Here is a 26,565-nt window from a genome sequence, read left to right as displayed (position 1 = left end):
CAACAGCAGCATGTAAGAGATCAGACGTTATTGCAAGAACTTTGATTTGTTTTCAGGAGGATAACTACTGGAGGGTTTTGAGCAGAGGAGTGATGAGGGCAGATTTTTAGTTTTAGAGACTCACTCTTTGAGATTAGACTGTGGGTGTGTGTGTTTAGGGGTATTAATTCAGTTCAGTTGCTCAGTCATATCAGACTCTTTGCGACCCCATGGACCACCGGCCACTGGGGTTTCCTGTCCTTCACCAACTCCTGGAGCCTGTTGAAACTCATGTCCATACAGTCGGTGATCCATTCAACATCTCATCCCCTGTTGTCCATTTCTCCTCCTGCCTTCAGCCTTTCCCAGCATCAGGGACTTTTCCAGTGAGTCAGTTCTTCGCATCAGGTAGCCAAAGAGTTGGAGCTTCAGCTTCAGCATCAGTCCTTTCAATGAATATTCATGACTGATTTCCTTTATGATAGACTGGTGGGATCTCTGATTGGATCTCTGATTTTCTTTAGGATGGACTGGTTGGATTTCCTTGCAGGTCAAGGGACTCTCAAGAGTCTTCTCCAACACCACAGTTCAAAAGCATCAATTCTTCAATGCTCAGCTCTCTTTATAGTCCAACTCTCATATACATGACTACTGGAAAACCATAGCTCTGACTAGATGGACATTTGTTGGCAACGTGATATGTCTTATTTTTAATCTTCTGTCTAGGTTGGTCATAGCTTTTCTTCTAAGGAGCAAACATCTTTTAATTTCATGGCTGCAGTCACCATCTGCAGTGATTTTGAAGCCCAAGAAAATAAAGTCTGTCATGGTTACCACTGTTTCCCCATCTATTTGCCATGAAGTGATGGGACTGGATGCCATGTTCTTAGTTTTCTGAATGTTGAGTTTTAAGCCAAATTTTTCACTCTCCTCTTTCACTTTCATCAACAGGCTCTTTAGTCCTTCTTCACTTTCTGCCATAAGGGTGGTATCATATGCATATCTGATGTTATTGATATTTCTCTTGGCAATCTTGATTCCAGCTTGTGCTTCATCCAGCCTGGCATTTTTCATGATGTACTCTGTATAAGTTAAATAAGCAGGGTGACAATATACAGCCTTGATGTAATCCTTTCCCTATTTGGAACCAGTCTGTTGTTCCATGTCCAGTTCTAACCTTTTCTTCCTAACCTACATAGAGATTTTTCAGGAGACAGGTCAAGTGATTTGGTATTCCCATCTCTTGAAGAATTTTCCACACTTTATTGTGATCCACACAGTCAAAGGCTTTGGCATAATCGATAAAGCAGAAATAGATGTTTTTCTGGAACTCTCTTGCTTTTTCGATGATCCAATGGATGTTGGCAATTTGATCTCTGGTTCCTCTGCCTTTTGTAAATCCGGCTTGAATATCTGGAAGTTCGTGGTTCACGTACTGTTGAAGACTAGCATGGAGAATTTTGAGCATTACTTTCCTAGTGTGCAATTGTGTGGTAGTTTGAACATTTTTTGGCATTGCTTTTCTTTGGAATTGAAATGAAAACTGTCTTTTTCCAGTCCTGTGGTCACTGCTGAGTTTTCCAAATTTGCTGGCATATTGAGTTGAGCACTTTCACAGCACCATCTTTTAGGATTTGAAATAGCTCAACTAGAATTCCATCACCTCCACTAGCTTTGTAGTGATGCTTCCTAAGGCCCACTTGACTTTGCCTTCCAGGCTGTTTAGGGTATGTTTAGGGGTATAGGGAGTAAGAATTGGGACATGAAGTACTTAGTATGGTCATCTAGGTGAGAGATGATAGTGGCTTGATGAACAATGATGAACATTAAGGAGAAGGGGATGACAGAGGATGAGATAGTTGGATGGACATGAGTTAATGTAAACTTTGGGAGTCGGTGATGGACAGGGAGGCCTGGTGTGCTGCAGTCTATGGGGTTGCAAAGAGTCAGGCACAACTGAGGGACTGAAGTGAATTGAATTGAACTGATAAACATTGGTTGAGTTGGTCTACTGACAGATTGCAAACATATTTTAAGATGTGTGAGTCAGAGATGTCAGGGATGCCTCCAAGATTTTTATGTCAGTAATTGTAAGAATATTTGCCATTAACTCTGATGGGACATATTTGGAATTCAATTTTAGATATGTCAGATAAACATATTAAACATTTATATATCCACAAGATATCACATGATGGTTTTTGTACATGGTCATCAAGTTCAAATGAGAGGTCTGTGCTGGGAATGCAAGTGCAGCATGAATCATTGCAGAGACATTGTCAATACTATGAAGCTGGGAGTGACCTTCAGGAAATCTAAGCTTGAACTTTTGCAGACACAAATGTTTAAGATAATGGGGAGAAGAGGATGATGATGAGAGACTACTAAGAAGGGTGGTAAAAGAGACATAAGGAAAACAATGAAGCAGGTAGGATCGTGGGATACCTTAAATAGAAGTGCTACTGAGGTCATTAGCAGAATTCGAAAGTTTGGTGACTTCACACAGATAATTTTGTGATTTAAAAGTTTTACTCACTATTGGTTAGATTCAGGAACATTTAGAGAAAATTAAAATTAAGCAACATTTTCTCCTACATATTGCTGCCTCCTCCCTCTAAAATGTAAAATCTATGTTCCCTAATCTCATTGCTCAATTTCACAGAATTTTAATACTTTCTTTGGTATGAAAGTCTTTATAAAAGTGTTAGTTGCTCAGTCGTGTCTGACTCTTTGTGACTCCCATGGACTGTAGCCCACCAGGCTCCTCTGTCTTTGGGATTCTCCAAGCAAGAATACTGAAGGAGGTAGCCATTCCCTTCTCCAGGGGATCTTCTTGACCCAGGGATGGAACACAAGTCTCCTGCATTGCAGGCAGATTCTTTACCAGGGAAAGAATCTCAGGTACTAGGGAAGCCCCAAAGTCCTTAAAGTCAGTAGGAAAAAGGTGTACTTTCATTTTAGTTATTTATGTAAAATTTTTATTGACATATAGTTAACATACAACAAGTTTCAGGTGTACAACATAGTGACTATGTCTATTTGTCTCCTCGTTGTGTTTAACTCTCTGTGCTTGTGATAAGTCACTCAGTCATATCCGACTCTTTGCAACCCTCTGGACTGTAGTCTGCCAGACTTCTCTGTCATGGCACTCTCCAGGCAAGAATATTGGAGCCAGTAGCCATTTCCCACCCCAGGGAATCTTCCCGACTCAGATATTAAGCCCATGTCTCTTGCTTCTCTTACTTGGCAGGCAGATTCTTTATCATTGAACCACCTGGGAAGGAGCAACAGGAATGGTGCCAACCAGTGCTGGGTTAGCTAGGTGGGTGAAGAGCTAAAAAAAAAAAGTATCCCCCACCAGTGTTTCCATCCCCATAGAAAGTTCTACCATATCCCTGCCCCTTTAGCACGGGCCCTAAAATTACTCAATTAATTTTTTTCTTGTATGACTCTGATACTTTTCAAGCTTCTGCTGCTGTTCTGGGATCAGAGCAAGTTAGTTTGTGTGTGAGTCCTTCAAAACTAGAGTCTCATACTGACCTCTGGCTCCCTGGGATGTAAAAGCCCCACTAGTTTTCAAAACCAGACATTATGGGGACTCATCTTCCTAGTGCAGGTCCCCTGGTCTGGGGACCCCAGCGAAGAGCCAGAACCTTTGCTTTTCAGGGGTGAGCTCTGCAGTTGCACTCACATCTCATGGCACTGGGAATGCAGGCTCTGAATCACTATACCTAGGCATTGTCTGTTTTAAATTTTAATTTATTTTTGGCTGTACTGGGGTCTTCATTGCTGCATGAGGCTTTTCTCTAGTTGTGGCGAGTGGGGGCTACTCTCTAGCTGTGATGCACAGGCTTCTCATTCCGGTGGCTTCTCTTGTTGCAAAGCATGGGCTCTGGAGCACAGGCTCAACAGTTGTGGTGAACAGGCTTAGTTACTCCATGGCATGTGTGATCTTCCTGTATAAGAGACTGAATCCGTGTCTCCTACATTGGCAGGCAGATTCATTACCACTGAGCCACCAGGGAAGCCCCTATGCAGTGTCTTTACAACCTTAGTTATAGAAAATCTGCTCTGTTGGTCTTTAAGTCATTCTTAGAGATCGTTGTTCTACATACGGTTGTAGTTTTAGTTTGTCTGTGGAAGGAAATGAGCTCAGGATCTCCAACTCAGCTATCTTGCTTTCCAAACATACACTCTTGAGACTTCCCTGGCAGTGCAGTGGTCAAGACTTTGCCTTCCAGCTCAATTCCTGGTTGGGGAACTAAGATCCCACAGGCCTCATGGCCAAAAAACCAAAACATTAAAAAAAAAAGAAACAATATTGTAACAAATCCATTTAAGACTTTAAAAATGACCAAACTAAAAAAATTAAAAATATACATTCATTTTTAATGCATATTAGCACTTTCTGCACTCAAAGTGAGGCTAGTATAGTAGATAATTGCTTTCAGCACATTATTCTGAGTCATAGGAAACTGGAAGTATTTTTATGTCTAGTTATAATTGGCAATACTTCTATTAGTTTTATATATAAAGTTACACTTTACAATTTTATAGCTATATATCTGTCACAAGATTTGCATCTGAACACTGAAATAATTACACACATATGTTTTAAATTTGTCATAATCAAATTTTTCCTGAAGAATGACTGTCTAAAATAAATATATTTTCTGTTGTAGGAATTTCCAACAGAATTCACCTGATGGGAAATGTGGATACTTCAATTCAGTGAGTATCATTTTTGATGTTTGTATTAGACAGCTTCATTACATTTGTGAAAAGAAGTTTATTTGCCCTGATAACTAAAAGAATTATTGTGTTCAAAGTCAATATTTTAACTCTTTAATAGATACTATGAAAGAAAACAGGATGTTCATTCAAATTACTCAACTATGCATGATTTATGAAGGATTATGATCTCTCAAATATTCCTGAAGGATAAAACAATAAGTTTTAAATGTAATAAAGTCAAAAGTCCAAAAAATAAATTTAGATTTTAAAAATTTCGAGGACCAGTAAATAATAAAACATCAAACAATTTCATTTAATGGAGTAGATATTTTAAAGTTATCTATGTAAGTCATTATTAAATGTATTTTAAAAGGTTTGAAATTGATACTTTCATAATGTTCAAAATATGAAAGGTGTGAAATAATGAACAAAGTCTTTTATTTTTCCTCATTTCCTTCTCAGAGCAAATATTATATTTGCCTAGATGTTATTCCAGAGATATTCTAGGAACATAAAATTATATACATGCTATATGCTAAATCAAATGTTATGTAATCATGGAACAACAGACTGGTTTCAAATAGGAAAAGGAATACTTCAAGGCTGTATATTGTCACCTGGCTTATTTAACTTATATGCAGGGTACATCATGAGAAACACTGGGCTGGAAGAAGCACAAGCTGGAAGATTGCTGGGAGAAATATCAATAACCTCAGATATGCAGATGACACCACCTTTATGGCAGATAGTGAATAAAAACTAAAGAGCCTCTTGATGAAAGTGAAAGAGGTTTGCTTAAAAGTCAACATTCAGATAACTAAGATCATGGCATCTGGTCCAATCACTTCATGGCAAATAGATGGGGAAACAATGGCTGACTTTATTTTTCTGGGCTCAAAAATTACTGTAAATGGTGATTGCAGCCATGAAATTAAAAGACGTTTACTCCTTGGAAGGGAAGTTATGACCAACCTAGACAGCACAATCAAAAGCAGAGACATTACTTTGTCAACAGAGGTCTGTCTAGTTAAGGCTATGGTTTTTCTAGTGATCATGTACGGATGTTAGAGTTGGACTATAAAGAAAGCTGAATGCCAAAGAATTGATGCTTTTGAACTGTGGTGTTGGAGAAGACTCTTGAGAGTCCCTTGGACTGCAAGGAGATCCAACCAGTCCATCCTAAAGGAGATCAGTCCTGGGTGTTCATTGGAAGGACTGATGTTGAAGCTGAAACTCCAGTACTTTGGCCACGTGATGCGAAGAGCTGACTCATTGGAAAAGACCCTGATGCTGGGAAAGATTGAGGGCAGGAAGAGATGGGGATGATGGAGGGTGAGATGGTTGGATGGCATCACATACTCGATGGACATGGGTTTGGGTGGACTCCGGGAGTTGGTGATGGACAGGGAGGTCTGGCAGGCTGCAGTTCATGGGGTCACAGAGTCAGACATGACTGAGCGACTAAACTGAACTGAATTATAAACAATAGTCCTGCTTCTTTATTTTTTTATTTAAATAACCTTCTTGCAGATTTTTCCATGTCAGCATATAAAGAGCTATCTCACTTTTTGTAAACAATTGCAAGTATTACGATAAAATTTAACTGCTTACTTGATAAAATATTCTCAGAGAAGTGTTAACCTGTCTCATTGTGATTATATATTTTTTTCTTTTCCCTTTTATTCCTTCTAATTTTTGCTTTATGCATTTTTGTTTCTTTGCTGTTAAGGTAGCTGATGGTTTATGATGTCTATCTTCTTTGTGAATTGTACCTTTTATCATTAAAAATATTTATCTTTGTTTCATTTAAAATAAATTACTTTTTAAAAATTTAACTGCTTATTTCAATGGATATTCAGTTTTGCCCCAGAATTTGGTAATTATAGAAAAATTCTCCAATAAATAGCATGATATACTGTATCATTTGCCATAGAGCATATCTATAATATAAATCTCCTGCAGTGTTATTTCTGTGTCAAAAAATATGTAAATTAAATTTTGATAGAAATTTAGTGTTTAATAGAGCTTGTGCACTTACTATCCCCAAATAGCATCATTCAAAAGTGCTTGCTTCCCTACATCTTTACCAACAAAGTGTGTTATGAATCTGTTTGATTTTGCCAATAAAACCTTTACCAATGGAAAGAGTTGTCTTGAGTTATTTAAATGTACAATTTCCTATTATTTGTGACACCAAGCATCTCTTTTTGGTATTTCTTTTATTTAAACTATCTGTTCATGTCATTGTGGGTTAATAACATGGACATAATTTTGAGCAAAAAATAAGATACAAAATAGTTTATTCTATAAAATTCTATTTATTTATACAGTAACTCTAATCTCTGCTGTTATAAATTAGGACAGAATTTATTTTATAGAGGATTTATTCCTAGAAGGTATAATAATGGGAATGAATAATAGTTACCATGGTGAGAAGTCATTCCTAGAGACAATGTCCTAGAGGCATTTCTCAAGTGCTTGTAATATTGTTTAACACATTATTGACCAGGGGATTTTTGCAGACATTAATGCCTGTGGTTGGTGATTTGTTACGTAAGTGAATATTGAAACATCCTCAGTCACTAAAGTTTCAGTAACAAAAGATATATCAATATGTTTCTGGTCAAAGCCTTGTTAATTATCTGGTCCTGGTTACTTGGGTGTTGTATTTGTTTCCTAGGCCTTCTGTAACAAAGTAGCACAACTTGAGTGTCTTAAAAGAACAGAATTTTTTTTCCCCACAGCTCTATGAAGATAGTTCAAAATAAAGGTGTCAGCAGGTCCTACAAATGAGCATATTTGATTAGGCTTCTCTCTAAAGAGAGAAGTAGCTTTAACTTGATCATATCCACCAAGACCCAAGACCCATTTCAAATAAGTTCATATTTTCAGGTCCTGGGGGATTAGATCTTAACATATATTTATATGTTAGGATCTCAACATATAAATATACAACAAGTATATTTATTTTGTGAAAATTAAACAAGCTCTACATTAATAGTCTGTGCAGTTTTCTGCATGTTTTATTTACATTATGAATTTGTTTAATATAATAGATGATTCCATTTACATTAGGAAAAAATTTAAATACCTAGTAGTATCTGGAGTAAATACCAGAAGATATTCACTATTTCTATGTAGAAAATTATGAAGTTTACTGAAAATTATTAAAGAAGATGTAAATTACTAGTGATATCTCTTGCCAATTCATTGAAATATTTACTTACATTATAAATATGCAAATTCTGCCCAAAGTAATCTAAATACTTAGTGTAACTAAAACAAACACCCTATCATTGTTTATTCTAGACCTTAATCAATTATTTCTAAAAATTTATAGTAGGGCAAAGAGCCTAGAATAGATATTTTATTCCTAAAACTGAAGAATGGTAAGAGAGAATTTGGCGTGGTAAACACAAAGCTACATATTATAAAAGCAACCTTAATTTAGATACTTGATAATGAAATAAGTCAGACAGAGACAAATAAATATTACATGATATCACATACACATGGAATCTGAAAAAGCCAAATTCAGAGAACAGAGAGAGAAGTGATTGTCACTAGGAACTGGGAGTGGACTGTGGAAATACTAATCAAAGGACATAAATTTCCAGTCATAAGATTAACAGGTTCTAGGGATCTAGTGTACAGTATGATGAATAATTGATGCCTTTGAACTGTAGTGTTGGAGAAGACTCTTGAGAGTCCCTTGGACTGAAAGGAGATCCAACCAGTCCATTCTGAAGGACATCAGGCCTGGGATTTCTTTGGAAGGAATGATGCTAAAGCTGAAATTCCAGTACTTTGGCCACCTCATGCGAAGAGTTGACTCATTGGAAAAGACTCTGATTCTGGGAGGGATTGGGGGCAAGAGGAGAAGGGGACGACAGAGGATGAGATAGCTGGATGGCATCACTGACTCGATGGATGTGAGTCTCAGTGAACTCTGGGAGTTGGTGATGGACAGGGAGGCCTGACGTGCTGCGATTCATGGGGTCACAAAGAATTGGACACGACTGAGCGACTGATCTGATCTGATGATGAATAAGATAATAATATTGTAGTACATACCTGGAAGTTGCTAATAAATTAGATCTTGAAAGTTTTCATCACAAAAAAGAAATGTATGTTTCTGATAGGACAGACATGCTAGGTAATGCAATGATGACAGTCATTTTGCAATAGAAATGTGTCAAATCAACATGCTGGACTTATACAATGTTGCATGTTGATTATATCTCAGTAAAACTGTGGAATAAAGTCTTTGTGTCTATCAAAAAGATATTACTTAAAAAGTGGGGGGAAAAAGTGACAACATGTAAAAATGTTTGCTGCAAATGTAACCAACAATATGAGGACAGCCCCACCTATCAGTGTCCCCATAGTAGTCATCCTACGCTGTCCACAGAGTCACTCCTAGAGCATATGGCTCTGGTGACCAGAAGAGTCTGCTGCTGGCCCCATAGGACATCTCTTACATAAGACCACTTCTCCAAGAACAAGAAACATGACCAAGCTACCTAATACAGAGAAATAAACACAGAGAATTAGAGAAAATGACAGAGACTAAAAGAGCAAGGTAAAATCATAGAAAAAGAAATAAAGTGGATATGACCAATCTACCTGGCAGAGTTCAAGAAAATGATTATGGATATACTCAATGAACTCAAGAGAAGAAAGGATTACACAGTATTTTTAACAAAAAGTTAGAAAATAACAGAAGAAACACACAGAGCTATAGAATTCAATAGCTAAAATTTTAAAATACACATGAAGGTATCAACAACAGATTAGATGCTGCAGATGAACAGTTCAGTAGTCTGGAAGAGAGAGTAGAGAAAAGCATTTAAGTTGAACAGAAAAGGAAAAAAAGAGAAGACGTTTAAAAATCGAGGATAGTTTAAGACACACATTATGCAATATCAAGTGCACAAACAATTGCATCATACAGATCACCAGTAAGAGATGGAGCAGAAAACTCATATGAAGAAATAGGAGCAGAAAACTTCCTTAACCCGAGAAACAGATATCCCTGTCTGGGAGGACAGACGGTACAAAAACATATGAACCCAAAGGGGTCCTCAAAGAAACACATTATAAAGATAGTGGCAATAATTAAAAATAAAAAGAGACCATTATTAATAAAATCATTAAGGGAAAAGCCACTGGTATTGTACAAGGGAGAGGCTTCCCTGGTAGCTCAGCTGGTAAAGAATCTGCCCGCAATGCAGGAGACCTGGGTTCAGTCCCTGGGTTGGGAAGATCCCCTGGAGAAGGGAAAGGTCACCCACTCCAGTATTCTGGTCTGGAGAATCCCTATGGACAGAGAAGCCTGGCAGGCTACAGTCCATGGGATCGTAAAGAGTCAGACAACACTGAGTGACTAAGCACAACACAGCAAAGTACAATGTACAAAGGAACTCCCACAAGACTATCATTTGGCTTTTAAACAGAAACTTTGCAGGTCAAAAGATGGGAATGCTATATGCAAACTGAATAAAGGAAGTTCAGATCAATATGATGGAGTAAAAGGACATAAAGCTCACCTACTCCTTCACAACATGTCAAAAATACTTCCACATGTGGAACAATTCTCACTGAAACCTAACTGGAAACTGGCAAAAGGACTCCTGTTTAACTGAAACTGTAAGAAAGATACACAAATAATCAAGTAGAAAGGGAAGAGAAGTGATTGGGTCAGGACTGGTGCCCCTTGGAGGGAACTCAGAGGAAAGAGAAATTATACTGATGGAGACCCACTCTTGGGATTGAATGGGTCAAGCCATGGATTGGGTGTCACAGTCTGGAGTCCTATGCGGGGGAGACAAGTACCTGTGACTGATTGTAAAACTACTAAAACAGATGGAAGGGCTGTGGGAAGCCTGGGCTTTGTTCTTAAGGAGTATGCATGAACATAAGCATACTGGTTTGCCTCCAAGACTGGACAGACAAAGGTTTATAAATCTTGCTATTTCTTGTTTTTCCATTAAACCTTACCAATGTGGTTTACCACTGTAAACCTCTACAACAATCTTAAATGTCTATTTCATGCCAGAACCCTAATTGATATAAGTAGAAGCCTTTTTTAGTTTTATATCCCTAATTTTTACAATTTTTTAGTTCATAAAGGATGTTTGCTAACTTTATTACATAAATAATTACTAATATGAGCTCTCATAAGGAGACTACTCACTCCCAAGGAATTTATGGGTGGTAAATTTTCCTCACTTTGAGTACATTTAAAATTTGGAAATGTAACTGAAGTATTCTGCATGCAGTAAAAAAAGGTTTAATTAATAACTAATAAAATTTTATAAAAGCAGCAACATATTTTATGCTCTTTAATTAATTAGGTTTCACTAACAACTTGTATTGGAGAAGGAAATGGCAACCCACTCCAGTGTTCTTGCCTGGAAAATCCCGGGGACTCCGGAGCCTGGTGGGCTGCTGTCTATGGGGTCGCACAGAATTGGACACAACTGAAGTGACTTAGCAGCAGCAGCAACAACTTGTATTAGCAAAATTGAGCTGCTATACAGTAAACTCACACACGTAACTTTTCCTAGATGAACAGTTAGCAGTATAAACATAATTTCCTTCAATATATGCACAACCATCTTTCTCCATTTTCAGGAATTCAAATCTGTAAAAAAATTAAAGCAATAGAATCTTCAAATGCCAATTTTATCTCAAGCTTAAAATTAACAAACAAAATGAGAAAAAATAAAAGAACAAACTAAACAAATAAAATAAGAACAAACCCCTGAAGATTGACAGTCTTTAAGTTTAGCAGTTAATACTAAACAGTATCTAATCCTGTTTGTTTAAATAGAATTATAAGCCAAATGACAATTTATAAGCCAAAGGAAATCAATCCTGAATATTCATTGGAAGAACTGATGCTGAAGCTGAAGCTCCAATACTTTAGCCACCTGATGTGAAGAGCTGACTCATTGGAAAAGACCCTGACGTGGGGAGAGATTAAAGGCAGGAGAAGAAGAGGATGATAGATGATGAGAAGGTTGGATGGCAGCCCTGACCCAGTGGACATGACTTTGAGCAAACCCAGGGAGTTAATGAGGATAGGGAAGACAGTACATGGGGTCACAGAATCGGAAATGACAGTGACTGTACAACAACAAAAGCAAATCACGAATGATAGAAATGTATAGATTTATAAACTTGCCTAAAACTATGCCCAAATTTCTCCTAAGAGTCCAGTAAAGTTAACAATGTAAAGGTTCTAAAGCTGAGATTATTTAGAAAGAATTATTTTCCCCAATTAAATCCCACAGACTGATCCTCAAAAAACATAATGATTTCCTTTATCTTGGTTGCTCTTTCTGTTCCCTACAAACATAACACACATACACACAAAACCACATATAATCTCAGAAAAGTTCAGTTATCAAAACACTGTACATACAGGTTTTCAATTACTGTGCTGCCATCTTCCCATAACCAGGATTCACTGGTTTCATTGATTTTGAGACCTATCCATCCTTTTACTTCAAGCATTGATAAAATTTCCTATTTGGAAAAAATCATAAATCATAAATGTGTACATATTATAATTCACTCCTTTCTGACTCAAAGATTATTGATTAAATTTCTCCCAAGGGCTTGCACACATCCACTTAGTATTAATAAGATTTTTGCTCAAGATATCTCATTTATTAATGTGCTTTTTCCCTAGCATTGAATGTTCAAAAAGTGGAGTTTCTCTAATTTCTCCCTAATAAAACTGAGTCAAAGAAACAAAATATCACAGACTTCTGAGAACTTCAGTTTTGCCAAATTATAGCATCAATCACTAATGTTTTCAAACCAAATACAGTCAAAGTATAACAACAACAAAAACAAACAAATGAAGTGTTTCCCCTACCAGCTCTCCCTTGATATCGATCTTTAGAAGGTGGGTATTTAGCTCTTCACAGGCAGCATGACTCTCCATCCAGGTTTTGGTTTTACTCGAAAGATGATAATAACTACTTCCAAATCCAATCCAGTGAGTTGAACAATGGTCACAGGAACATTCTAGAAAGTAAAAATATATTTAATGTGTACTCTGTACAATAAGTCACTACTACTAACACAATTCCCTTATCTTTCTGTTTGTTATACAGATGGATATTAGGTAGAAAGCAAAACAAGCATTTTTTGGTAACATTTCTGGGCAAATTTTAAACAAAACCATAGCTAACTTCAGCAATATGTGAACCATGAACTTCCAGATGTTCAAGGTGGTTTTAGAAAGGGAGAGGAACCAGAGATCAAATTGCCAAATTTGAATTGATCAAATTCGATGGATCATCAAAAAAGCAAGAGAGTTCCAGAAAAACATCTATTTCTGCTTTATTGACTGTGCCAAAGCCTTTGACTGTGTGGATCACAATAAACTGTGGAAAATTCTGAAAGAGATGGGCATACCAGACCACCTGACCTGTCTCTTGAGAAACCTGTATGCAGGTTAGGAATCAACAGTTAGAACTAGACATGGAAAAACAGACTGGTTCCAAATAGGGAAAAGAGTACGTCAAGGCTGTATATTGTCACCCTGCTTATTTAACTTATATGCAGAGTACATCATGAGAAACGCTGGGCTGGAAGAAGCACAAGCTGGAATCAAGATTGCTGGGAGAAATATCAATAACCTCAGATATGCAGATGATACCACCCTTATGGCAGAAAGTGAAGAAGAACTAAAGAGCCTCTTGATGAAAGTGAAAGTGGAGAGTGAAAAAGTTGGCTTAAAGCTCAACATTCAGAAAACTAAGATCATGGCACCTAGTTCCATCACTTGGTGGCAAATAGATGGGGAAACAGTGGAAACAGTGTCAGACTTTATTTTTCTGGGCTCCAAAATCACTGCAGATGGTGATTGCAACCATGAAATTAAAAGACACTTACTCCTTGGAAGGAAAGTTGTGACCAACCTAGACAGCACATTAAAAAGCAGAGACATTACTTTGCCAACAAAGGTTCATCTAGTCAAGGCTATGGTTTTTCCAGTAGTCATGTATGGATGTGAGAGTTGAACTATAAAGAAAGCTGAGCACTGAAAAATTGATGCTTTTGAACTATGGTGTTGGAGACTCTTGAGAGTCCCTTGGACTGCAAGGAGATCCAACCAGTCCTTCCTAAAGGAGATCAGTCCTGGGTGTTCATTGGAAGGACTGATGTTGAAGCTTAAACTCCAGTACTTTGGCCACGTGATGCGAAGAGCTGACTCATTGGAAAAGACCCTGATGCTGGGAAAGATTGAGGGCAGGAGAAGGGGATGATAGAGGATAAGATGGTTGGATGGCATCATCGACTTGATGGACATGGGTTTGGGTGAACTCCAGGAGTTGGTGATGGACAGGGAGCCCTGGTGTGCTGTGATTCATGGGATCGCAGAGTCGGACACAACTGAGCGACTGAACTGAACAATAATTAGCTCATGTTTTTAATTTTTCTACTTAAAATTTGTTATAAAATTTTATCTATAGGGAAAATGCATTTTAAATATAACTTTTTTGATCTGATCAAAATTATGCATGCATATCGTAGACCAGTGGCTAAGACTCTGAGCCCCTATGCAGGAGACCCAGTCTTGATCCCTGGTCAGGGAACTGGATCCCACATGTTGCAACTAAGAGTTTGCATGTGGCAACTAGAAATATCCCACATGCCACAAAGACGATGGAAAATCCCATGTGCTGCAACTAAGACCCAGCATAGTCAAATAAATAAGTGAATAAATAAATGTCATAAATAAAAAACTAATCAACATATAATCATATGAACACAAAAAGCAACTAATGAGCTATCTCACTTTCGTCAAAATTTTTGCTATTAATTTAAATATTCCTTGCTATTTCCTTCTCCAGGATATCTACCCTACCAAGGGATTGAACCTCAGTCTCCAGCATTGCAGGCAGTTTCTTTAGCAACTTATGTACCAGGGAAGCAATTTAAATACACAGAATAAAATTCAGTAAGTAATTTTTTAAAACTTATACTTCAACAATTTAATAATCATGTAATTTGTGTATTTTAATAATTTTTTATAATCATAAAAAATGTAGACTTAGGGAGGGGGAACAAGACGGTGGAGTAGGAAGACATGGAACTCATTTTGCCACAGGCACATCAAAAAAATATCTACATGTGTAACAATGCTCATGAAAAACTAACTGGAAACTGGTAGAAGGACTCCTATAAAATCAAAACAGCAGGAAACGTGTAACTCAGTAGGGTAGGGAAAAAAGGCATCATTTCAGGACCTGCACCCTTGGGAAGGATCTGATACGAGGAGAAGGACCTTCACTCAAACAGCAAGCAGGGTGAGCCACAATCTGGGCACTCCAGTCCTAGGTCCTGTGCATGGGAGACAAACCCCCTCGTCTGCTGAGACAACTTCTGGGACAGATAGAAGTACTGGAGAAGCCTAGATAGACTCTACTTATGAGGGGTGTGCATGGGCTGGTTTGCCAACAATCAGGGTGGACAGATCTTTGGGCTTGTGGCTACTGGATCAACACTCTTTTTAATCCAAAAGGGTGATCACCCCAACCCTGCTCACTCCACACCACAGCCTGGTGTGATATCTGGGACAACCAGGCCCTGGGAAAAGACTGTCTAACTCCACACAGAGAGACTGGGAGGCCTGGGGAGTGATGGGGGTGGGTGGGTAGTGGTCACTGTCAGTGTACACACAAGGTGACAGATGGGGCAGCTACGAATATAGCGGCTACAGGGGTAGCACCCCAGGAGTCTCAGTGGCTTAATGCTGAGTCTCAGGCACACAGGTATTGGGAGAGGACTTGATGTAGCCACGCAGAGACTGCCTGGAGGGGCTATGGTGTGTTTTGGGTGGGGCAGCAGCAGCCATTCTCAGCACCCACAGGAGTATACAGTGGTTCCTCTCCCAGGGAGAGCATCCCAGCTCCACTCCCTCTCTACCACATCTTAGAGGTCCATCTGGGACAGACTGGTCTCAGGAGGAGAATGCCACAGAGACCGTCCACATCTCTGTCAGCAGCACTTCCTATGGCCATGATGCCCTGACCCCCAAACCCAGCCTTCTGCGCTACAGCCTTGCACTAGATCTGGGATGAACACAACAGAGGAAGGGATACAAGCCCAGGTTGCTTCTGAGCCTGGGAAATCCATGGACAGAGGAACCTGGCAGGCTACAGTCCACAGAGTTATCATTTACACATAATAAAAAGCAGTTTTGAAATATCCAAGTTGATAAGTTTTGATAAATGAATATATTTCTGTAACTTCCTCTCCAATCAAATTTTAGAATATTTCTATTAACACAGAAGTTAATTTATGTTACTTCCCAACTAATGCTCCAACACCCCTACTTCACCCAAACAACCTTGGATCTGATTTACATAGCCACAAATTATTTTTTTTACCTTTTTAAGCAGCTCATATAAACATAATCCTTCAAGATCAATTCTTTTGCATCTTTTCCCACTCAGTATGTTTTTGAATCTTATCTATTGTGTGTATAGAGATTTCATTCCTTTTCATTACTGAGTAGTCCATTATTTACTAACTCACAATTTGTAATCCATTCATCTGGAGGTTTATATTTGGATTGCTTATAATTTTTAGTTATTATAAATAAAGTGTCTCTAGATATTCTTGTACATGTCTTATGTGGACATATGCCTTCATTTCTCTTTTTTAAGTGTCTAAGAGTAGGCTCGTTAAGGGCTTGTGCCAGTACAGTTAGTTCCACATCCTTACTAAAGCTTGTTACTGTCAGTCTTTTCAAATTCTAACCATATTGGTGGTTGTGTAATGGTAACTCATTGGGGTTATAATTTGCATTTCCTTAATTTCCTATTTGATCGCTTTTTATTTTCAAATTAGGCGAATGAAAGGAAAACAGAAACACAAGCAATGTGGATGGCTAATGTTTGACATTGATATGTTGTTTTTTTTTTTTTTTCTGAGAGACAACAAACAGTTTCTCAAGTCAATCACTAATTTAAATAAAAAATTAACAACTGATGTATCTACTCTCTGTTTATTGCATCTGTTGAGATTTTCTCTTTTTACTCAAAGAATTTATTTTTAATTAGACTTGAAATTAGTTCATCTTTTTTTGATCTTAGACTTCCTCTTTCATAACTGTTTAGTCCTTTTTAATTTCTTCAGATCAGATCAGATCAGTTGCTCAGTCGTGTCCGACTCTTTGCGACCCCATGAATCACAGCACACCAGGCCTCCCTGTCCATCACCAACTCCCGGAGTTCAGTCAGACTCACATCCATCGAGTCAGTGATACCATCCAGCCATCTCATCCTCTGTCATCCCCTTCTCCTCTTGCCCCCAATCCCTCCCAGCATCAGAGTCTTTTCCAATGAGTCAACCCTTTGCATGAGGTGGCCAAAGTACTGGAGTTTCAGCTTTAGTATCATTTCTTCCAAAGAAATGGCAGGGTTGATCTCCTTCAGAATGGACTGGTTGGATGCCCTTGCAGTCCAAGGGACTCTCAAGAGTCTTCTCCAACACCACAGTTCAAAAGCATCAATTCTTCTGTGCTCAGCCTTCTTCACAGTGCAACTCTCACATCCATACATGACCACAGGAAAAACCATAGCCTTGACTAGATGAACCTTTGTTGGCAAAGTAATGTCTCTGCTTTTGAATAGGAGTGTTAAACCAAAATATTTTTATGTCATCCTCAAACTACTGCATTATTTTTATTATTTTCCTTCTATTTCTTTCTTTATCCCCCCTGCTTATAGGAAATGTTCATCAGGAACACTCATGAGGAATGTCTTTGGCCTCAGTGACAAAGGGACCCTACCCTTTTGGTTTTAGTGTATGGAAAAAGAGATACCTTTCTTGGCAAATGCATCTGTGCCGAGAATCTAACACTGTTCTTTAAAAAGGAAAAATTTCCCTGAAAGAAAGTCAGAGGGGAACCATCCCAACTTCCTGAAAAAATAGACTCAGAAACATTATCTCCCTCTCTCTCGCATTCTTTGTCTTTCTTTCAAGTGCTGAGTTTACTGTTAGGACTTTGAGTAAACTTGCAATAAGTGAAAAAAAAACAACAAGAATTCAAAACAATAACTGCTTTCTATATCATAGCTATATCAATGTATAAATAAAATTAATTTACTTTAATAAAATCAAAATGCTTCTAACTTCATAAATGCTAGAGGAATCATCTCCATCAGGGAAAGCTAGAAACAAAAAAAAAATGTTATTGAGACATAACTCCTTTGTTTTTCATTTGTTTTCTTTTTCTTTTTGCCCTCTTCACCTATTTCTCTTGCTCCCACCTTAATATAATTTATATCCCATTTTTCTCCTAAAAATAATCAAATCACAAAAACAATACTTACCTATTATACATAATACTTTGGGTCTTGCATTCTCCTGTGTCATCTTTCTCATCTTGCCCAATATTAATAGTTCCATGATAAAAAATTGAACATACCATAAAAGAGGATTTTTTCTATCTGATTCACTGAAGTTTTGTGGATGTTAGGAAAACAAACCTTTTAACCCTAATAATCAATATTAGAAGTGGACAAAACAGAGAGAGTACTCACCATCATTTTTAGAAGATACAGTGGGAACAGGTGATATTTTTTGGTTTGGGTCTTCTTTGTTGGAATATACTATGGAAAAAATCATGGTAATACTTAGTTCTGTTTAGGATAAAATAATTAGGACAATAAAAATTCAGTCTTGATCACAAATCATTGAAATGTATTATGTTGTTGATATATTGACTGTGCCAAGGACAGATTATTTTCTTAATTACTTACAGTTTGCAAGCAAGACACACACTGTTGTCAACAAGACCAAGCACAAGGTCCCCAGGCTCCCAGTTATCACTTTCCAGGCCTTAGATCGGTGGTGTAACACTAAAGGAAACAGAAACAATGATGAAGTTTCTTCAGTTCCCACAAATCATCAAATATGAAATTTAAATCCATTTTGTTTCACTCTCAGAGGGTAGTCATTCATTTTCCAATCCTTGTATGAGTTCTTTGATACCCAGATTTCCTCCTTTTTAGCTTTTTCTTGACTTCAATTCTTTCTGATCCTGTTTGAGGCCCCAGGTATGTCACCTGACTCACCAGCATCTTTGCGTATTCCTCGCCTAGTCATCTATAAATTATTGAGTCTGAGCAATTTGAAAATATACTCTCAGCTAGGAGACTTAAAAATGAAATACACCTAGAGAAAATAATGCTGTCATGCAAAAAAATTATTTTCAAAACTCTATGTGAATATTAATATTCACTCATTAGCCAATCAATCAGTCAGGGGGGAAATAGCAAAACACATTTTTGCTCTTTGTTGAGATAAGAAATAATTATCATAAATTTTACAAAGACACACAAGTATGTTCACCAAGTTTTAATCCAGACACATGTGAACAGGAAATGCATTTATCAAAAAAAAAAAAAAAAAAAGACATTTCACTGAAAGCTGGAGGAAAGTAAGAGCTAATTATTTCTTCAAGTACGAAAGACATGGAGGAGGTCTTCCACTTGGGGTTGTTGTTTAGGCACTAAGTCCTGTCTGACTCTTTTGTGACCCTGTGGACTCTAATCCAACAGGCTCCTCGGTCCATGAGATTTCCTAAGCAACAATACTGGAGTGGGTTGCCATTTCCTGCTTCAGAGGATCTTCCTGACCCAGGGATCAAACTCGAGGAGAGTCATCAATAAATGATTTTAGATGACAGGAAGTTTGATGTATCATGGAACTGAAATTATAGTCTGACTGGAATTCAGGGAGCAACGGAGAGAATAGAAGCATAGAGATAACTGTTTTTAACTTTAAGAACAATATGAAATCTTTGCAGACACCTATTTTAAAAAGATATCACCATTTGTCTTGAAACATAAGAAAAGATTGAAAAATGTGTAGAGTGGAAGATGAGAGACTTTTAGAGAGTCTGTGTCAGTAATCTTCATGAAAGCAGATAGACATCAATCCAAGAGAGAAGCAAGTTATTTGAACACGTGGTCCTTTTCAAGATTGCTTGAATGTGTCATAGATGAAAGAGTGTGAGGAGTCAAATTTCCAAGTTTAGAAATTAAACAGTGTGGTGGATAAATATTAGCATGTCTAATCTTAATTTTGGTCAACTTCTGCCCAAAGTCCCTCTTTGACTACCAAAAAAAAAAAAAAAAAATTATCAAGCCTCAGTAAGACTCTAACTCAAGCACCAAGAAATTTCTTATTTTACAAGGAAGTTGAAACCATGAATTTCCTTACCTTGACCACCTTCCTGAATATATGAATATTCATATATTCTACCTTACTATATGGATATTTATATATTCATACCTTATTATCTTCTTTTCAATTCAGAGGAAAAGCAATTTCTTTATGGCCCAAGTTAAAACCTATTGTATGCCTTAATTACTCCATGCCACCCAGTTTCCTTTAGAACATTTATTTTCTAAGAGAAATTTTCTCTTTTTTGCCAGCTTCTTCATCATCTCTTTCTATAAATTTTGTCACATTCATCCATGTATGGGCTCAGACCTCTCAAACTCTAATATCAGATCAGATCAGATCAGATCAGTCGCTCAGTCGTATCCGACTCTTTGTGACCCCGTGAATCACAGCACGCCAGGCCTCCCTGTCCATTACCAACTCCCAGAGTTCACTGGGACTCACGTCCATCGAGTCAGTGATGTCATCCAGCCATCTCATCCTCTGTCATCCCCTTCTCCTCTTGCCCCCAATGCCTCCCAGCATCAGAGTCCTTGTTATTCATACAGGTCTTTCATTTATTATCATCATTTCTCTTATGTTGTTTTTTTCTCAATGAAAATTGTAAAAATGTTTTCTGAACTAAATTTATTCCCATAATAAATTTCTTTCAACCTCTTAACCCTTAGTTGTAGCTTATATGCTTTTCTTGGCACTCAAACAGAAATCCCAATTTTTTGGACTTTGCCAAACCCCAAATTTTTGGACTTTTCTAAGTCCAAAGAAATAATTTTCCACTTGTCATTTATTAGACATAGTTTATTTTCTCCTTCTCTCTGGACATGCATTTCATATGTATCCTTCTTGAATCTTCTTCTGCTTAAGTCATATATGTTCTTTTTCTCTAGGATAGACTTTTCACCCATATCATCTCTGTTTGCGATCTTACCTACTAACATAAGTCTTTCCTACCCTTTTCCATCCTTTTCTGGGACATCTAGCCTTTAAAATCCAATTTCTTTATGGACATTTTCCCCTGAACTGATCAAGAGACAATTCAAATTTCATATATGATCTGCCTTTATTAGATTAAACATATTTTTCTTAATGGTGAGTAAACATTATTTTTTTAATGATGAGTAAGGTGATTAACTACTCAGTCACTTAGGTTAGGAACATTATTATCATATTCTGCTAATTTTTCAGCTTTAATGCCAATATCCAATTAATCATTATTATATTTTTCTGTAATCTATCTTTCCTCTTACAAATTCTGTTAGTTTTTTTGAAGCCAAGTGGTTATTGCAGCTTCATCTTTATGGGTATCATAGGTTTGGATCAGGGCCACAGTAAAAATTCAAAAACAGTTGTGGGGCTGAGTTACATTGAATTGAATTGAAGATTAATAACAAGAATTATTTTTAAAATTATTTAAAAAATAAGCAGTAGAATTTACACAATAATTCTTACAAGTAATACAGTTCTGTAGGATTATTTTAGAGGAAATGAACATAGTGAAGGATTATTTAAGAGACAAAAAATTTTATGGTAATATCTAAAATAACTAAGGAGAGTGCTGAAGATAAGTAATCAGTGTAATGAGGCAATTTTATTATACAATGGTTTTGAAAGAAGTAATTTTCTAAACCCAAGAATCAAGATCTAGCAAATAGCAAAATATAATACATATAATAATGTACCTTTTCCTTTTTTCTGTTTTCTGTGCTTAAAGTGAGAAGATCTGGGTAACTTCAGTTCCATATAGTCTACTTGCTCTTCTCTTGACTGGACATTACTCTGATTTCTCTTGGATATTTTTTGCTGTTGAGACTTGCAAAATTTTGGTTCTGTGTAGATTACCTCTTGCTTGTTTACAATACCTTTGTTTTGCATACTCTTAAGCATTTTTTCTTTTTTTAAACTTAGACTGCTTCAGCTCAATCTGGGTATCTTTCTGTGTCTCTCTTTAATATCTATGCAGTAGAGAAAAGTGAGGGAAAAGGTTAAGTGGTGATTATATCAAATCAGACAGTGAAAAATGCGTTCATTCTAAAGTACAAGTAAGCTTTTAGGTATAACATTAAAAGGGTAAAAAAGGGAGTAAGCGAGAGACTAAATCTCCCTCTCACTTTGCAGTCTTTATTCAGAAAAATAGTTTTATTCTCCTTTAATAAGATTGATAAGATACATTCCTCTCTGAATCAGGTTTTCAAAGGAGTAGGTTTAAAGTAGATATGTTTTCCCTCCTCAACATTCTCTATATAATGAATAAATGTCGACAATGTGTGAACTAAGGTTAAAACACAGCTGTATTAACAAAGGTTTAATTACTTATATTTAATATTAAAATTTTTATTTCAAATCACATTGACATAAAGTGTACTGTATCATTGAAATAATTCATTAGGCAGTAGATTCTTGACTAATAGAAGGGGAAAAACCTATGTCTTTCATGAACTGGGTAAATTCTACATTTGCATATAACCATGTATCTCTCTGCCAGCCTAACATGATTTTTCTACTTAACTAGATCATGTTTATTTGCAAGCACACACACACACAGAGGCAAACAAACAAGCCATCTAAAATTAAGAAACAATACCAATGAATTGCCAAAAAGGGACAAAAGAAATTAAAAGGTCATGCATAAAATTTTAAAAATTTATTGTCTCGTTAATAAAGAAAGAAATGCAAATGAAAATAATAGAGCACATTTCAGCTGTGAGAACACTAAATAATTAATACTTTGTGAAATTGGCACATGATTGTGAGTACAAAATTATCAATATTTATGAAAGCATAAAATAAGTAGAATTTTAACCAGCAATTCTAGCTTGAGCAATGTATCTTACAAAATACTTTTTAAATATTCAAAGTTATGCAGAACCTATCTTTTGTTTTTATTTACTAAGAGCTAAATTGGAAAAACAAAGAACAAAAAGTTATCAACAGAATTCACAATTAAGGAAGGTGTTAAAGCTATGGTACATTTATACCCTAGTATACTATTGTTTAATGTAACAGATATTATTTTTATATATTATTATATTGTATAATGGAATATATATTATTAAAGCAAAATAATAGATTTCTAACAGGCTGTATTTTCAGTGGTTACTTGTAGGTAGAGTTTTGGCATGCATTGCTCTCTATTTCATTGAAAATAAAAGAATGTATGATACAAGCTATTTTTTTTTGTTTATTATTTGTTTATTTAACAGTTTTTTTAAAATTTTGACTATTTAGAAGTATTGAGTAACAAACAATTTTATTCATAAAGCCTTTTCCATATCCTATATTTATCCTTCTATAAATTTACTAACAGTAAATTTTGAAAAAACTAGGATAAACTAATTTTCAAATTAAAAATTTTTCTCACCTCCTCAAATTGTTTTCTGAAAGTTTTGACCAATTCATTTAGCACCAGCAAAAAATTGATATTTAAGAGTATATTGGCATTGTAAGAATGTTGTTGTTTAAATGTTTAGCACAATTAAACTCCCTTTTTCTTTGTCCCCAAAAAGAAAGAAAAATGACTATTGTTTTTGAGAGTTGATAATTAAATAAACATGATCCAGGAAATGCTAAAAGTGATAGAATCAGATGGAATATTAGTTCAAATTGAAGAAATACATAGATTGCTAATTTCACAATATATACTTGAACAAATTTCAGATAAATCAAAATGTTAAATGCAAACCATGAGATGATAAAATTAATAAAACATTCAAAGAAAGTATAAGTAAATAGTTATAAGTTTCTAATCACACATAGACAAGAAAGAGAGTTAGGTTGAATTATAAAAACATCATTTTATTGCTAATGCAAAGACCTTTTGTCAATAATAACCACATGAAAAGACTTTTTCTTCATCACTAAACAAAGAAATACAGACTAACATATTAATAATATAGATGTTAACCTACAGAATCAATAAATCAAATTCAACCACACAGAGTTGGACAATGTGCAGGAAAACAGACATTCATTTACACAGACTTATGGTTAATTTAAATCTTTCCCTTCTGGAAAATAATTAGTTAGTATGTATGGAAACCAAATAATGAAAACATCAACTGATCCAACATTTTAAAATAATGAGAAAAATATGGGTTATTTAATAAAAGAGGCTAAACAATTGGAGAAAAGAACAACAAGAAAATTCCAAGACAAAGAATCAAAAAATACAAAAGATAGCTGCATTCATTCTTCATACCATTGTTTACAAAATGAGCACGTAATGTAATTTTACAGAAATGATTTTTTTCCTAAACTGCAGTACATTATGAATTGATTGTTGATATTAATGTCAAAAATTACATACAATTTTAACTTCTTGAGAGAAGGAAATAAACAGAAACAATGATACTCACCAACTTGAAGAATAAATTTAAAAAGAAACTTTGTAGGAAAATCAAAGATCCTAAACAATATAAAGATACTAAACAATATAAAATCGCTGTATGCGGAAAATAAAGTTATACAGAGGATAATGTGGTGTAAGAACCTTGAGGGAAGATTCTCGGTTGAAAAATAATCTAATAATGACTTATAATCATTTGTTATTCAAAGCATGTGTGAAAAACTACAAAGGAAGTTTTCATGAAACTACTCATTTGTAGTTTACCTCCCCCACAAAATACCAATCAGGAAATAAAAAATACCTTTGGTATTTCAAAAACCATTTCATAAATTACAAATTTTCAATTTAAAATGTATAAGGAAAATATTACATTTAATGACCGCTTAATAAGAGTATTTTAATATCAAGCCTGAGGCCTTAAAGGAAAAGAAAACTGGACCAATTACATATTGTATTAGAGATTATATGAAATAAGAGTACCATGGGATACATGGAAAAGTATGTAGTTACGACAATAGAAATTATTTTTAGGCTTTACTGGTTAAATTATAATAGATAATTCTTGCTTATTAGTTGGTAGTGATACCAAGTATCACTACCCAGAGAATGAAGTTTATTTTTATATTGTGTTTATTATAGCATACAATATAGTTTATCAGCTTAATATCAGCTTCCCTGATGGCTCAGTTGATAAAGAATCAGCCTTCTTTGCAGGAGATCCCAGTTGGATTTCTCGGTGGGGAAGATCCTCTGGAGAAGGGGCAAGCTACCCACTTCAGTGGTCTTAGGCTTCCCTTGCGGCTCAGCTGGTAAAGAATCCACCTGCAAAGCGGGAGACCTGGATTCAATCCCTGGGTTGGGAAGATACCCTGGAGAAGGGCATGGCAACCCACTTCACTATTCTGGCCTGGAGAATTCCATGGACTCTATAGTTCATGAAGTCCTTCACTTTCATAATATAGTTTAATATAGTCATGTGTGTGTGTGTGTGTGTGTTTGTGGGTATTAGTTGCTCAGTCATGTCTGACTCTTTGTGACCGCATGGATTGTAGCCTGTCAGACTCCTCTGTCCATGGGATTATCCAGGCAAGAATACTGGAATGGTTAGCCATTCCCTTCTACAGGGGATCTTCTAAACCCAGGAATCAAACCTGGGTCTCGCGAATTGCAGGCAGATTCTTTAATGTCTGAGCCACTTGGAAAGCTTGGTGTGCTATAATAAATACATATAATTTGAAAGACTTCCATGATCAGCAGCTTATGGGTAAAAAAGGAAACATTTTAATATAAATTTCCAAATGTGTCTCTTGTTAGTTTGTACCTGATGACTGAGAACCACAGTACAGACACCATCTTTTTCAAGTCTCTTCCACTTATTTATGACTCTAACATTCATTTTCCCTCATCATGGCTTATGTGCTCCCAGGTATCCTCATTATTGACCAGGCTAATGAATCACAGTATTCTGATCCATTAATGTCCATATGAACCATCCTCTTATATCCCGATTACACAATTTCTCTGTCTCCTCATCTACAGTAACTTCCTCATTCTGCCACAGCCAAGCCCCGCTATGGGAACACCTTGGTCTTTGAATATCTTTAAGTATTTCATCTAAAAAAGTGTCATATAAACTTAACAATCTCTACAAACACTCTTACCTTTCAAGATTGCTCATTTATCTCTCTCCAACATGAAAATGCTCTGATCTCATTGATGCCTGCAGCCCATTTGACCTCATTCCACTCTATCAGTATACTTCTTTCTTCACCTTCTTTCTTATCAACCTTGATTCTCTTCTGCCAATCACTAATTATCTTGAACATTTTCTGGTCCCACTTGTTCAGTAAAATCACCCTATGTATGAGATAAATTATCTGTTCCTCTCTGTCAACACCTGAGAAGCCAAGTCCTTTTTAGAAGAGATCAGATTTACTGCAATATAAATTCACAGTCACCAACATGAAATTGCTTTAATTCTGCTAGGAATCCTGTTGCTTTCTTCAAGTCGTCATTCTTTCACATTATCTGAAACTAATTTTATCACACATTCTCCATTCTTAACAAATCTCTCTTCCACACCCTCTTTGTTCTCAGAAGATGACCTATATCACAGAAAAAGAAAAACTAACAGATTACCTTATCTTTCTCCGTGTATATGCATGCATCTTATCTTCTTTCCTGTTCAACAGAGGTGATTTCTTTCCTCTTAAATAAAGCCAATTTCAACTATATTTGAATCTACCTCTCCACTGACCAAGAATCACACACTATTTATCACTCTGCTT

General features: G+C 36.2%; 1 protein-coding gene across 2 annotated transcripts; it reads right to left on the bottom strand.

Annotated features, from left to right (window-relative positions):
- Positions 1-844: 844 nt before the first annotated feature.
- LOC133248123 (killer cell lectin-like receptor subfamily I member 1) lies at positions 845-26,549 on the bottom strand. Of its 2 annotated transcripts, XR_009736619.1 has the most exons (8): positions 25,939-26,549; positions 24,288-25,099; positions 21,615-21,887; positions 18,507-18,605; positions 18,288-18,356; positions 12,602-12,753; positions 12,143-12,246; positions 845-11,359 (listed from the first exon to the last, which is right to left on the bottom strand). XR_009736619.1 is itself a non-coding variant. In XM_061417881.1 (7 exons), the coding sequence occupies exons 2-7, from the start codon at positions 21,817-21,819 to the stop codon at positions 11,248-11,250; spliced, it is 741 nt and encodes a 246-aa protein (XP_061273865.1). In that variant the 5' UTR covers positions 21,820-21,887; positions 25,939-26,539; the 3' UTR covers positions 845-11,247. The 2 variants fall into 2 exon arrangements, 1 of the variants encoding a protein (XP_061273865.1); XM_061417881.1 differs by lacking the exon at positions 24,288-25,099 and having other exon boundaries at positions 25,939-26,539.
- Positions 26,550-26,565: the final 16 nt, after the last annotated feature.

This window comes from Bos javanicus, chromosome 5, assembly GCF_032452875.1.
Source record: "Bos javanicus breed banteng chromosome 5, ARS-OSU_banteng_1.0, whole genome shotgun sequence".
In the NCBI taxonomy this organism is placed as follows: domain Eukaryota; kingdom Metazoa; phylum Chordata; class Mammalia; order Artiodactyla; family Bovidae; genus Bos; species Bos javanicus.
Note: the sequence above shows the minus strand (reverse complement) of the source record. Positions and strands in the feature narration are given on the sequence as shown.